We start from the raw sequence: 15,140 nt of genomic DNA on the forward strand, positions 1-15,140 counted from the left end.
GAAAATGTGGTCACAAAATATTACCACAGATGAAAGGGGGTTGGTTATCATAATCTCTGATATTACCTTCTAATGCTCATAAAACAGTTATAGTCTATGATGCAATCTCTATCCACATCAAACCTATTTCCTGTCACACTATGGACATTTCTAGGCTCAGTGTTTTCGTTCATCTACCTCACTAGGCAACACAGCAGAATATGTTAATATGCTGGTTGTTTTGTACGTATATTTTAATTATGTTTGGTTTTCATTGCATTTTTTATTTAACTTTTTATTTTTCATATCTCTGTTTTGACCACACACACAACATGCATGCTGACTTACTGTTGCAGGTGTAGCTAGCTAGCTAATGTATTTTAATTCTGATTTCATCTGGATAAAGCACTGGCTTTTTTGTTTCACCTAACAGTTTTTGTTTCACCTGCCGGTTCCTGTAAGGATAGGGACTGTGTGTTGAGATGTGAGGCTGATGAGGCTCGTAGTGGGGACTTTTCCGGACCCTGGGTGATGTATGGTGTGCTTTGGCACTTCAGCTGCCAAGGCATCACCCAGATGGGTGCTATGCTTTCGTCCACGGAGGACTAGATACCTTCAGAGGAGTGGCTATTGCAAAGTGTGAATGTCCTGGGCGGCAAGGTGCCCTGATAAAGAGCTCCTGACCTGTCTGTCAGACTGACGGTTTTTACCCTGGCTGTAATATCAATGCCCCCTCTGCTCAAGCCCTGCCCAACAGTTCTGCTCAAGCCCTGCCCAACAGCTTCTTTCAAGCCAACTGCTCAACAGCTGATACTTAGTTAATTGTGTTTTAGTATAATATAAACTTAGTATACAAAACATTAAGAACACCTGCTCTTTCCATTACATAGATGTCCAGGTGAATCCAGGTGAAAGCTAGGATCGCTTATTGATGTCACTTAAATCCACTTCAATCTGTGTAGATGAAGGGGAGGAGACAGGTTAAAGAAGGATTTTTAAGCCTTGAGACAATTGAGACATGTATTGTGTATGTGTGACATTCAGAGGCTGAATGGGCAAGACAAAAGATTGAAGTGCCTTTGGACAGGGTAGGTGCCAGGCGCACCGGTTTGTGTCAAGAACTGTAACGCTGCAGGGTTTTTCACGCTCAACAGTTTCCCGTGTGTATCAAGAATGGTCCACCATCCAAAGTACATCCAGCCAACTTGACTGTGGGAGTCAACATAGGCCAGCATCCCTGTGGAACGCTTGTAGAGTCCATGCACTGATGAATTGAGGCTGTTCTTAATGTTCTTAGGGCGGCAGGTAGCTTAGTGGTTAAGAGCGTTGTGCCAGTAACCGAAAGGTTGCTGGTTCTAATCCCTGAGCCGACTAGGTGGACAAATCTGTCGATGTGTCCTTGAGCAAGGCACTTAACCCTAATTGCTCCTGTAAGTTGTCTGCTAAATGACTAAAATGTAATGTACACTCAGTGTATTTTCACACTGTAAATTGTACTCGCAATTCAGCTTGTTACTGCGAGTTGCAAAATCTCTTGAAGTAAAAAAAAACATTCTCTCTCATGTTATATGGAATGGTTATACTCATTCATACATGTTGCATGATGCTAAGTATAACCAAATGTTAAGATTGATGTCCTTTCCAAAGATATACCTAGAACGCTGGCAAGATAGGCTACTGTCCAGGATATCTCACCTGTTTTTGAATGTTCATAATGTGATCAGCGGTCAACTTCCTCACACAGTATGCTATCTTCTCTGTGTTGGTGCTTTCACAGCCAGACATGTTTGCCACCGTCTATGAGACAAGACCAATAGAATAAATCGTCATGGTTGTAATGACTATCAGGACATTGATTGATGGATGACAACTATTGATTGGGCAGTACATTTGTTTAAATATGTGCAATGCTATTTATTTCTCTCAGAGTACTGAGTTTGGTGGAGAGAAAGTTTGAAAGTACCTGTGCCACAAGCAGGGGATTGGGATTGAAGAGCACGTCCATCGCTGCGGTACCACTCTCGGCTATCGCACCATGGAACAAACCAGTAGACAACGGAGAGAGAAGCTAGCGATGAAAGAAACACAACAAGAATCAAGAAGCTATTCAAGATAGTGATGTCTCTCAATACATACAACTATATTACACACACAATAGTATACATACATTATACTGTATTTGTGGAAACATATTTTCATACGAAATTATTTGGTAATATAAGTGATACAATAAATACATTAGACAAAATGTTTAGTGCATTATATTTTACAATTTACATAAATTGCTCAATATATGTTGTGCGTGTGTGTGTGTGTGTGTGTGTGTGTGTGTCCTCACCAGTAATGATACACTCACTCCACCAGCAGACTCTCCAAATATGGTGACCGACTTGGAGTCGCCCCCAAAGTTGTGTATGTGCTCCTTGACCCACCGCAAAGCTTCCACCTGGTCAATTAGTCCCATGTTCCCTGGGGCATACTTGTCACCTGTGCTGTATGGAAGAGATGTGAAACCAGTAAAATGAGCCCAAAACAGCAGACTCCAAATACACTATCTTGCAGCAACCACTACAACACCAAAAAAATTTTTCCTAGGACTGTCTGGGAGTGATCTGAGTGGGGAGGGGAAAACTGAAAACTAGCTGTATTGGCAGAGAGCTTTGGAACTCTCTTTGTTATTGGTCTATTAAAACTTCATGTCACCAGGCAAGCCAAAACTCCACCCATGCAAAGCCTGATGAGTAGAAGGTCCTGCGTAGATTGTATTTTCAACCAGTAACTATCAGAAAATAACACTGATCACACTTTGACAGTGTTAGTTTCATCAGCTGTTGTTCAATATGATACAAAACACAAGAAAACCCTACATTTGGACTGCACTGGGCCTTTAACAGTATAGCTTCCTTCCTCACAAGTCCTTACTGGTACTTGAACTCGGATCCTCTGCCTCGCAAAATCACACTACAGTATGTTCTTAGCCAGTTGCGCCATGGCAAAAATAGCAGTTCAGCAACGCAAGTAGAGACATTTCAGGCTGAGGAGTGAGGTTACGAATCCAACACTTTTATAGGGGCAACCGTGCAATGTTAAAAAAAGGCCAAATCACCTTTACGGAATGTCAAACCAAATAATCAAGTTGATTTGACCATGACATTTAGAAAATTGCACGGTTGTCCTGATCACTTCCATTGATTTCTAGCTAGCGGAGGCTAAAGTTAGCTGACGTTTGTTGTGGCTGTTTAAAGAAAAGGGAACCATGGATTACAGTTTCTCCCGGCCCATAGACTACTTTCAGGGTGAGGAACCATCTATAACATCTAGTCGTGAAATACTGTACTTCCAAATCAAATCAAACCCAATTTTATTGGTCACATACCATGAATACAACAGGTGTAGACTTCAACGTGAAATGCTTACTTATGAGCACATTCCCAACAGGGCAGAGTTAAAAAGTAAGACAAAAAAATTAAACAATAAGGAAATCGTAACGCAATAAAAACAATAACCAGGCTATATAAAATCTCAAATTGTGTGTGGTTCTGTAATGGTTCCAGTCTTACCTGAAGAACCCCAGCAGTCCCAAACGGTATTGGATCAGCACTACAACCACATCCTGGTATGCAGCCAAAGCAGAACCATCATATGTTGATGCAGAGCCAATGGCGAATCCTCCACCATGGATCCAAACCATGACCTGAGAAACACAAGCAATACATGCTGAAAAAAGTAAATACCAGCTGCATTTAGATTCACTTTGCACTTCTCATCGTACGTATGTTGTATTATATGGTTTCATGTTTTTTGTATTTTTAAACTTATTTTATGCTGAACTCAAATTGCCCTTCAGGAACTATGCTTCTGTGTGGACTTGTAGCCTTTGATGACCTGGACGTTTTTAGCAGTTATCATTAGCTTTGACTAATGATGAAAACATCTTCCCTGCACAGCTTCACTGCACATTGACAAGTATTCCACTAAACATGTGTCACGGATTCAGCCGAGGCTGCTCCTCCTCCTTGCTCGGGCAGGCTTCGGCGTTCGTCGTCCCCGGAGTACTAGCTACTGCCGATCGATGTTTCGGTGTTTGTCTTGTTTGGTCTTTATTGTTTACACCTGTTTCCCATTATGTTGTATTGTATTCCCTATATTACCCCCTGTCTCTCATTGGTTATTGTTTGTGATTGTTCTTTGTCATTCCGGCAGTTGCTTTGGTGTACGGGTTATTGTGTTTTCCTCCCTGTTTGGAGGTTTGTTGTTTTTGCACTATATTTCTGTTGCCAGCCGCTCTGTGTCCTGCGTTTGACTTCGCTGACCGCATACACGTCGCGTGACAGAATCACACACATAGACATGGAGTCAGCAGGAGCGGCGGTGCCAGCTGGATCAATGGAGGAGCGCGTAGCACAACAAGCGGCCATGATCCAGGCTCTCGGCACCGCCATGGAACGGGTGGTGAATACCATGGAGCGATGGGAAAGAGGAGGTTTGCCCACACCTCCTCCGACGATACCACCACCATCAGCTATACCCATCGCTTCACCTCCGGGGACCAGTGGGATTCGGCTCTCGCTCCCGAGGGCTTATGATGGCACAGCGGCCGGGTGTCAGGGTTTCCTGCTCCAAGTGGAACTCTACCTGGCAACCATTCACCCGGTGCCCTCGGGATACGAGAGCGTGTCCACCATCATCTCCTGTCTGTCCGTCAAGGCGCTGGAGTGGGCCAACGCCGAGTGGGGGGGAATAGACGCCGCTACAGTCAACTATGCGGAGTTCACCCGCCGCTTCAGGGCGGTATTCGATCATCCCCCAGAGGGGAAGGCGGCGGGTGAGCGTCTGTTCCACCTCAGACAGGGGAAGAGGAGCGCGCAGGAGGTCGCACTGGACTTCCGGACTCTGACTGCCAACGCGGGATGGAATGAGAGGGCCCTCATCGACCACTACAGGTGTTGCCTGAGGGAGGACGTGCGTCAGGAATTGGCCTGCAGGGACACCAACCTAAGCTTCGATCAGCTGGTGGACATGTCGATTCGCCTAGATACCCTATTGGCTACCCGCGGACGTCCGGAGTCGGGCCGTCCATTCCATCCCCCAGCACTTCCAAGCCGAACCCTATGGAGCTCGGGGGTGCTGGTGCTAGGGAGACCAGGAGAGAGACCAGGAGAGAGGTCGTCCCCTGCACCAACTGTGGCCGCAGAGGAAACACTGCGGGTCGGTGCTGGGGAGGGTCTCCTAGGAATCGAGGCAGTAGGCAGCGCACTGATGAGTCATTCCAGGTGAGTAAGCACCCAACTCACCCAGAGCTCTCTGTTGCGCATATGTGTATTAAAGTTGTGTTTCCAGAGGTTTCTCCTCACTCCCAGCATAAGGCGCTAGTAGATTCAGGCGCAGCTGGGAATTTTATCGATCGCCGGTTCACGTATAAATTAGGGATTCCTATTGTACCAGTTGATGTGCCCTTCCCCATCCATGCCCTAGATAGCTGCCCTTTGGGGTCGGGATTGATTAGGGAGGTCACAGCGCCACTGAAGACGCAGGAGGGCCATGAGGAGATTATACGGTTATATTTGATTGATTCTCCTGCGTTTTCCGTGGTGTTGGGGCTTCCCTGGTTAACATCTCATGACCCCAACATTTCATGGCAACAGAGGGCTCTCAAGGGATGGTCTGATCAGTGTGTCGGGCGGTGTGTAGGTGTTTCCGTAGGGGCAACGACGGTGGAAAGCCCGAACCAAGTTCCCACCATGCACATTCCTCCTGAGTATGCCGATTTGGCACTCGCCTTCTGTAAAAAGAAGGCGACTCAATTACCACCTCATCGACAGGGGGATTGTGCGATAGACCTCCAGGTAGGCGCTGCGCTTCCTCGTAGTCATGTGTATCCTCTGTCTCAGGAGGAGACGGCGGCTATGGAGACATACGTCACCGAATCTCTGAGACAGGGATACATACGATCGTCAACTTCCCCTGCGTCCTCGAGTTTCTTTTTTGTGAAGAAGAAGGATGGGGGTTTACGCCCGTGTATTGATTACCGTGGTCTCAATCAGATTACAATCAAATACAGCTATCCTCTCCCTCTGATTGCTAGTATGACGGAGTCATTACACGGGGCGCGATTCTTCACAAAATTGGATCTCAGGAGCGCGTACAACCTGGTGCGCATTAGGGAGGGAGATGAGTGGAAGACAGCATTCAGTACCACCTCGGGTCACTATGAGTACCTCGTCATGCCATACGGTTTAATGAATGCTCCTTCAGTCTTCCAATCATTTGTGGACGAGATTTTCCGGGATTTGCATGGACAGGGTGTAGTGGTGTATATTGATGACATTCTAATATACTCCGCTACACGAGCCAAGCATGTGTCCCTGGTGCGTCAGGTGCTTGGTAGACTGTTGGAGCATGACCTGTATGCGAAGGCGGAGAAACGTCTGTTCTTCCAGGAGTCCATCTCCTTCCTGGGACATCGGTTGTCCGCGTCAGGGGTGGAGATGGAGATTGACCGTGTTTTAGCCGTACGTAATTGGCAGACTCCCACCACGGTGAAGGAGGTGCAGCGGTTCTTGGGTTTTGCCAATTACTACCGGAGGTTTATCCGGGGCTTTGGACAGGTAGCAGCTCCCATCACCTCCCTGCTAAAGGGGGGCCCGGTGCGTCTGCAGTGGTCGGCTGAGGCGGACAGTGCGTTTAGACATCTGAAGGACCTGTTCACCTCGGCTCCGGTGCTGGCACATCCGGATCCCTCTTTGGCGTTCCAAGTTGAGGTATATGCGTCCGAGGCGGGGATCGGTGCTATATTGTCTCAGCGCTCGGGTACGCCACCCAAACTCCGCCCCTGTGCTTTCTATTCTAAGAAGCTCAGTCCGGCGGAGCGCAATTATGACGTGGGGGACAGGGAGCTGCTAGCGGTGGTTCAAGCCCTGAAGGTGTGGAGGCATTGGCTTGAGGGGGCTAAACACCCTTTTCTCATTCTGACTGACCATCGTAACCTGGAGTGCATCCGGGCAGCGAGGAGACTGAACCCTCGCCAGGCTAGGTGGGCCATGTTTCTTACCCGATTTGTATTTAAGCTCACCTATAGACCAGGGTCACCGAACGCTAAGGCAGACGCCCTGTCCCGACGATATGACACAGAGGAGAGGTCCATTGAGCCCACTCCCATACTTCCGGAGTCTTGTCTGGTGGCACTGGTGGTGTGGGAGGTTGATGCAGACATCGAGCGGGCGTTACGTGCCGACCCTACTCCCCCACAGTGTCCAGAGGGACGGAAGTACGTGCCGCTCGAGGTTCGTGATCGACTGATATATTGGGCTCACACGTCACCCTCCTCTGGTCATCCTGGTATTGGTCGGACAGTGCACTGCCTTAGTGGGAAGTACTGGTGGCCCACTTTAGCTAGGGACGTGAGGGTTTACGTTTCCTCCTGCTCGGTGTGCGCCCAGTGTAAGGCGCCTAGACACCTGCCCAGAGGGAAGTTACAACCCCTACCCGTTCCACAACGGCCGTGGTCTCACCTATCGGTGGATTTTGTCACGGACCTTCCCCCCTCCCAGGGGAACACTACGATCTTGGTCGTTGTGGATCGGTTTTCTAAGGCCTGCCGTCTCATTCCTATGCCAGGTCTCCCTACAGCCCTACAAACTGCCGACGCCCTGTTTACTCACGTCTTCCGGCACTACGGGGTGCCTGAGGATATAGTGTCTGATCGGGGTCCCCAGTTCACCTCTAGAGTCTGGAGGGCGTTTATGGAACGTCTGGGGGTCTCGATTAGCCTTACCTCAGGTTTTCACCCTGAGAGTAATGGGCAGGTGGAGAGAGTAAACCAGGATGTGGGTAGGTTTCTGAGGTCCTATTGCCAGGACCGGCAGGAGGAGTGGTCGGGGTTTATCCCCTGGGCAGAGATAGCCCAAAACTCACTCCGCCACTCCTCTACTAATCTTCCGCCTTTTCAGTGTGTGCTGGGTTATCAGCCGGTCCTGGCACCCTGGCATCAGAGCCAGATCGAAGTCCCTGCGGTGGATGAGTGGTTTCGGCGCTCGGAGGAAACATGGAACGCTGCGCATGTCCATCTGCAGCGGGCTGTCAGGCGGCAAAAGGCGAGCGCCGATCGCCACCGCAGTGAGGCTCCGGTGTATGCACCGGTAGATCGGGTCTGGCTCTCGACCCGAAACCTGCCCCTTCGCCTGCCCTGCCGGAAGCTGGGTCGGCGGTTTGTGGGGCCATTTAAAGTCCTGAGGAGATTGAACGAGGTATGCTACAAGTTACAACTGCCTAATGATTATCACATTAACCCCTCGTTCCATGTGTCTCTCCTCAGGCCGGTGGTAGCTGGTCCACTCCAGGACTGTGAGATAAGAGAGACTCCCCCGCCCCCACTGGACATCGAGGGGGCTCTGGCGTACTCAGTCCGGTCCATCGTGGATTCGAGACGTCGGATGGGGGGTCTACAATATCTCGTGGAGTGGGAGGGGTACGGTCCGTAGGAACGGTGCTGGATGCCTAGGAGGGATATCTTAGATCCCTCCCTCCTGACGGAGTTCCACCGAAACCATCCCACGTGCCCTGCTCCGCGTCCTCCTGGCTGGAGCCGCGCATCAAGGGGGGGTACTGTCACGAATACCGCCGAGGCTGCCCCTCCTCCTTGTTCGGGCAGGTTTCGGCGTTCGTCGTCCCCGGAGTACTAGCTGCCACTGTTTGATGTTTCGATGTTTGTTTGGTCATGTCTAGTTTAGTGCACCTGTTTCGTATTCTGTCCTGATTATGTCACCTATAAGTTTCCCTGTGTTATGTTTTGGAGTTGTGTGTTGTTGTCCGCCTGTCGTTTGTCTTTGGTCGGTACCTGTTTGCATTTGTGTATTTTACGCGTTGCGCATATTCTTTGCCTCCTGTGTGTTTCGAGGCCATTAATTTTTTTATTATCATATTTGAGTCTCAGTAAAGTCGTTGGACTTATCCACTGTGTCCTGCGCCTGACTTTACCACCACATCCACTAGTGTACCGTGACACACTCACACTTATGTTGGCCATAGGTGTCTACTTACAGGAAGCTTGGTATTCTCAGCAGGTTTAACCGGGGTGTAAATGTTGAGGTAAAGACAATCTTCTGACACCTCTGGGATATCCACTGTCAAGGACACATTGGAGAAAAGGTCTACTGTAATTTGTCTGTCTTGAAGACACCTGAAAAACATAAAACTCATTGAGAAGTCCAAATTTCATCAGATTTGTGTTAAATAAACTAATTTACAACACAACCAATATAATTATTTGAATTGTGTCTTCTTTATGGCAAAGCATTGCTCGAGACAGGTTAAGCTTTCAGAATTCAGTTGTGCGCATTCAGCTTGCCTCACTGTATTTATTGATTGTATTCAATCTCATTGTTTATCTAACCCTTATTCAAATGACCAGGAACTTGATATTAATGGTTTGTTTGTGACCTTGTTGGGTCTTACATGAGAGGCTGCTGGGTGGCGTCCCTAATTCCCTCCCATCCCTCCACAGTCTGGGGCGGGGTCAATCTCAGGGGGCCAACAGGTGGTTTGGCAAACGGCACGCCCAGGTAGGCCTGCACCACCATCTCCTTCCCCTTTACGCTCACATACTGCCCTCTCAGACCCCCCAGTTTGGTCTGGACCACCGGCCCAGTTTTTGGTCTGTGGAGAAATCACCAGTTGACATTGTTTTACGATAACTCTGAATGACGTTCTATAGAGGGAAGGAAACAACTGAAAGTGGGAGGCAATGACAGAGGCAAATACATTCACATTCAGAAAACCCACAAATATAACAAGACAGGCAATGGACTACAACCTACAAGCAAAAAGAAAGCAGAGAAGGCAAAAAAACTACTACAGATGCTCCATTCTACAGGAATGAAAGCCCTCTGGTTGAAAAGAGTTGGCTTAAAGTGATGTTCCAGAGGTTTTTATATAATTTCAGCCAGTAGTTTTGAAAGTAGTGCTCACAAGCCAAACATTGTGCACAATTGTGTACTATGTCATCCATTTCATATGATTTGTTACATCCTGTGAAAATTGTATTTATTTATTGGAAATTCGTATGATATGTTAAGAATTTGTAAGTGGTTAAGATCCCTGACTGCATCTTTAAGAGCCCTGGTAGATGCCTTATGAGTTAAATCAAAAATTACATTTAGCAGACACTCTGGAGCGACTTAGAGTACTGAGTACATACATTTTTGTACTTTTTCGTACTGGTCCCCCATGGGAATCTAACCCACAACCCTGGCATTGCAAGTGCCATGTTCTACCAACTGAGCCACACATGACCCCCATGAGTACAAGGGAACCAAGAGGATTAAGTCATGATTTTGGTTCATTCTTACCTGGCCAATATCTCCAAATGCTAACTTTCTAGCATTTACCTCAATTAACTCGACTAACCGGTGCCCCCGCACATTGACTCGGTACCGGTACCCCCTGTATATAGCCTCGCTATTGTTATTTTACTGCTGCTCTTTAATTATTTGTAACTTTTATTTCATATAATTTTATATTGTATTTTTCTGTGTGATATATTTTGATTTGTTTAACACTCTTTTGGTTACTACATGATTCCATATGTGTTATTTCATAGTTTTGATGTCTTCACTATTATTCTACAATGTAGAAAATAGTAAAAATAAAGAAAAACCCTGGAATGAGTAGTTGTTTCCATACTTTTGACTGGTACTGTATACCCACGTGGGTGACTGAAAGATGAACTGAGGTCCACACTCCAGTCAAAGTTGGTTGCCAACCGCCATATTAAGTCCACAGAAGAAGAAGACTGAAGGAGAGATTACTAGAAACTAACTAGGTTTCCCCTTTAATCTGTGGATTAATTGTTGGAGTAGAGAACACACGATTTTGTGTGACTCAAAATAGGTAAAAATTCTACAAAGTTCCAGAAAAAAAGGACCTTGTGCATTTCAGGTAAAATAACAACACAATGTTTATATCCCAGGACAAATTAGCTAGCAACAGCAAGCTACCTAGCTAAATGTCCATGAATGTTTCATGTGTTTCGACCTGTCCCCAAATTCATATAGTTGGTTCTGAGTTCGTTTTGATATTTCAACCTGCGTGTCCTGATCGCGTCTAGGTAGCTTAGTGGTTAAGAGCGTTGTGCCAGTAACCGAAAGGTTGCTGGTTCTAATCCCCGAGCCGACTAGGTGAAAAATCTGCTGATGTGCCCTTGAGCAAGGTACTTGACCCTAATTGCTCCTGTAAGTCGCTCTGGATAAGAGCGTCTGCTAAATGACTAAAAAAATAAAATAAAAATAGTGTGGATGGACAAAATCAACATGCGTGCAATAGTGCATGTGCGTGCCCGGTCTAGTCAGCATATAAAAACACCAATATGTCATTTTGTAATTTAGGTGAACTATCCCTATAAGTAATACAATTATTCATTCCAGTATGGTGTCTGTTTGGATCAGGGAATACAATAAATTAATAAAGTTTAATATTAATATGCCCCCAGTGGAAAAGATAGCCCCAGCTGCCGACACCTCTCAGTGGAGTCATATTGCTCCAAAATCTAATTCACATTAGCCATCCTGCGTCTCCCTGATATACAGTAAATTAACCATAAATAAAATAGTGGCACCCTACAGATTACTGTGCTCCATCTTCTCTCGACCCAAGCGCAGTTTCTCAGGAACAGTCTGTGTCAGGAAGGTGAAGCGGTCCCTCTTCAGGTGTTGACCAGGTACCTGCTCCAGCCCAATACCCAAGTAATCTCCTTCTGGTCCGTACTGTGGCCACTGAACCAGGCCAGCCCCGTTAGGAGACCTACACACACACACACACACACACACACACACACACAATTGTGAATGATACACTGTTCCTACATATTAATTTGGTTCTACAGATATGTTCTGGAAACTGGTGGACAGTGGAGGGTGGTCGGAGGAGCTATAGGAGGACGGGCTCATTGCAATGGCTGGAATGGAATAATTGGAACGGTATCAAACAGATCAAACATATGGAAACCACGTTTGACTCCGTTCCAGTAATTCCATTCCAGCCATTACAATGAGCCCGTCCTCCTATAGCTCCCCCCACCAGCTTCCACTGCTGGTGGAGAACAGTTCCCTACCCTGTATGAGCAAAGTTACCCCAGTAACTCATCATGATTTTGCTTAGTTGTTCCTCTTCCTCTGTACACAAGACTGAGACAAACAATTCCAGAGTTAGTTAGTAGTTGGGGGTGAGTGCTTGTAATATATTCAGTATTTATGGAAAAATCAGGGGTAGTCCATGTAGAATTGGTAGATTATTCCTTTACCATCCATTATAACATGTGATGTGAAGCAGGATCCAAAAACAAACATAAGCTCATCTCCGTGGTCAGACCCAACAAAACTCGGCCTCATCTTCTTAAGCATGCTGGGAGTTTGCTGGAACTCATACAGGTACACAGGCACACCTGCATCTGTTGTGTGGGATAAGACAGTAACATTAAGGTGAATTGGCCTCTCTGGAAATAAACTTGAATTCTGTACAAAGACCTCAGAATGTGATTGCTTTGTGAGAAAACCTCTGAAGTAGGTCTAGTGTCTGATATACCAGTCCTAATGCTGAACTCTATTGGCCCTAAAATAGTGCTCTTACCTCTGTGGAAGTTTGCTGTTTGAAGGGCAGGAATGGTAAACATAATGTCCCCAACCAGCTCAGTGAACCCATCACGGTTTTTCACCCGATTTCCAGAGGTTCCCAGGTATTCATCTGCTATCAGCTCAGTTATCCACTGATCCTTGGGCTGAAGGAGACAACAACCATTCAGTGTAGCCACAGCATGTATTGTAATCAGTAGTTAGACAATATCATCTGAGTGATGGTGTGCTTTTGTCTCACATCAGGGTAGAACATGGCCATAATGGGCATGACCTTCACCCGGTCCACTCCATTCTCCCAACCTGGAGGAGCAAATAACTATGGGAAGAAAACACATTATTACTTGTCTAAAATCCACAGTATGATCTTAATACGGTACATATGCTAATTGTGTAAATCATGCAATGGTGTAAATGGAAGATTTGAGGTCAAATTTGGGTTGCGCAGAGCACTAAAGCTGAGGATGTCAAAGGATTATATCCACTCCTCACCATTAGGGTTCATTGAATGCTTTTACCTTGACAATGACAATGCCATTAATTTTAGCATCACGTTATTTAACATGATGTTTGTTAACTAATGATCTTTCTCCTGTGTCACTCAATAATCACATTTTCCAACACCTTTTAGGCTCATAAAACTTTCAGCAAAAAAGTATTATCATTGTATTGAGACACCATCTTTATCAGCCTAAAATCTAGCATTGATTGTTGACACAAATTCAAAACCGACTCTCACCTTTCCTATAATCCAGCCACCTTCGTTGTCATTGACTCCAGTCATAAACGGTACCTTGTGCATCTCATGGTTTTGGGAAATTTCCATCGCCGACTTTGGCAAGAACTGCCCGTCAACAGTCACAACAAACGCTAGCATTTGATTCTTAAAAAGACAAGATTGATAAATCATGTCAGGCATATTTTATGATGCAACCTCTATCCACATCAAGCCTGTTTCCTGTCACACCATTGGCATTTCTAGGCTCAGTGTTTTCATTCACCTACCTCACTAGGCAACACAGTAGCATATGTTACGATTATAATTCGTACATGTTGCCTGCTGCTTAGTATAACCGAATGTTAAGGCTGGTGCCCTTCCTCGAGATACCTAGAACCCTGGCAAGATAGACTACTGTCCAGGATGTCTCACCTGTTTGTGAATGTTTAAAATGTCGTCAGCGGTCAACTTCCTCACACAGTCGGCTATCTTCTCTGTGTTGGTGCTTTCACAACCAGACATGTTTGCCACCATCTATAAAACGAGATCAATAGAATAGCTTGACATGGCATGGTTGTAATGACTATCAGGACATTGATTGATGGATGACAACTATTGATTTTGTAGTACATCTGTTTATGTATGTGCTTTGTGCTATTCATACTGTATCTCTCTCACAGTACTGAGTTTGGTTCAGAGAAGGTTTGAAAATACCTGGGCCACAGGCAGGGGATTGGGATTGAAGAGCGCGTCCATCACTGCGGTACCACTCTCGGCTATCGCACCATGGAACAAACCAGTAGACAACGGAGAGAGAAGCTAGCGATGAAAGAAACACAACAAGAATCAAGAAGCTATTCAAGATAGTGATGTCTCTCAATACATACAACTATATTACACACACAATAGTATACATACATTATACTGTATTTGTGGAAACATATTTTCATACGAAATTATTTGGTAATATAAGTGATACAATAAATACATTAGACAAAATGTTTAGTGCATTATATTTTACAATTTACATAAATTGTTGAATATATGTTGTGCGTGTGTGTGTGTGTGTGTGTGTGTGTGTGTGTGTGTGTGTCTGTGTGTGTCCTCACCAGTAATGATACACTCACTCCACCAGCAGACTCTCCAAATATGGTGACCGACTTGGAGTCGCCCCCAAAGTTGTGTATGTGCTCCTTGACCCACCGCAAAGCTTCCACCTGGTCAATTAGTCCCATGTTCCCTGGGGCATACTTGTCACCTGTGCTGTATGGAAGAGATGTGAAACCAGTAACATGAGCCCAAAACAGCAGACTCCAAATACACTATCTTGCAGCAACCACTACAACACCAAAAAACATTTTCCTAGGACTGTCTGGGAGTGATCTGAGTGGGGAGGGGAAAACTGAAAACTAGCTGTATTGGCAGAGAGCTTTGGAACTCTCTTTGTTATTGGTCTATTAAAACTTCATGTCACCAGGCAAGCCAAAACTCCACCCATGCAAAGCCTGATGAGTAGAAGGTCCTGCGTAGATTGTATTTTCAACCAGTAACTATCAGAAAATAACACTGATCACACTTTGACAGTGTTAGTTTCATCAGCTGTTGTTCAATATGATACAAAACACAAGAAAACCCTACATTTGGACTGCACTGGGCCTTTAACAGTATAGCTTCCTTCCTCACAAGTCCTTACTAGTACTTGAACTCGGATCCTCTGCCTCGCAAAATCACACTACAGTATGTTCTTAGCCAGTTGCGCCATGGCAAAAATAGCAGTTCAGCAATGCAAGTCGAGACATTTCAGGCTGAGGAGTGAGGTT

General features: G+C 45.9%; 1 protein-coding gene across 1 annotated transcript in view; it reads right to left on the reverse strand.

The window, feature by feature from the left end:
• ces2b (carboxylesterase 2b) overlaps positions 1 to 15,140 on the reverse strand; it is a 71,451-nt gene that overhangs the window by 28,279 nt on the left and 28,032 nt on the right. Inside the window, exons 18-32 of the mRNA XM_045205104.1 lie at positions 14,430 to 14,583; positions 14,035 to 14,139; positions 13,753 to 13,854; positions 13,342 to 13,485; positions 12,844 to 12,921; positions 12,601 to 12,748; positions 12,275 to 12,421; positions 12,086 to 12,158; positions 11,596 to 11,775; positions 9,433 to 9,633; positions 9,019 to 9,157; positions 3,540 to 3,673; positions 2,318 to 2,471; positions 1,943 to 2,047; positions 1,675 to 1,776 (exon numbers count right to left, since the gene is read on the reverse strand). Of these exons, the coding sequence (XP_045061039.1) occupies positions 1,675 to 1,776; positions 1,943 to 2,047; positions 2,318 to 2,471; positions 3,540 to 3,673; positions 9,019 to 9,157; positions 9,433 to 9,633; positions 11,596 to 11,775; positions 12,086 to 12,158; positions 12,275 to 12,421; positions 12,601 to 12,748; positions 12,844 to 12,921; positions 13,342 to 13,485; positions 13,753 to 13,854; positions 14,035 to 14,139; positions 14,430 to 14,583 (1,966 nt within the window). The remainder of the gene's footprint in view (positions 1 to 1,674; positions 1,777 to 1,942; positions 2,048 to 2,317; positions 2,472 to 3,539; positions 3,674 to 9,018; positions 9,158 to 9,432; positions 9,634 to 11,595; positions 11,776 to 12,085; positions 12,159 to 12,274; positions 12,422 to 12,600; positions 12,749 to 12,843; positions 12,922 to 13,341; positions 13,486 to 13,752; positions 13,855 to 14,034; positions 14,140 to 14,429; positions 14,584 to 15,140) is intronic.

The sequence above is a fragment of the Coregonus clupeaformis genome, chromosome 19 (genome assembly GCF_020615455.1).
Source record: "Coregonus clupeaformis isolate EN_2021a chromosome 19, ASM2061545v1, whole genome shotgun sequence".
NCBI classification, from domain to species: domain Eukaryota; kingdom Metazoa; phylum Chordata; class Actinopteri; order Salmoniformes; family Salmonidae; genus Coregonus; species Coregonus clupeaformis.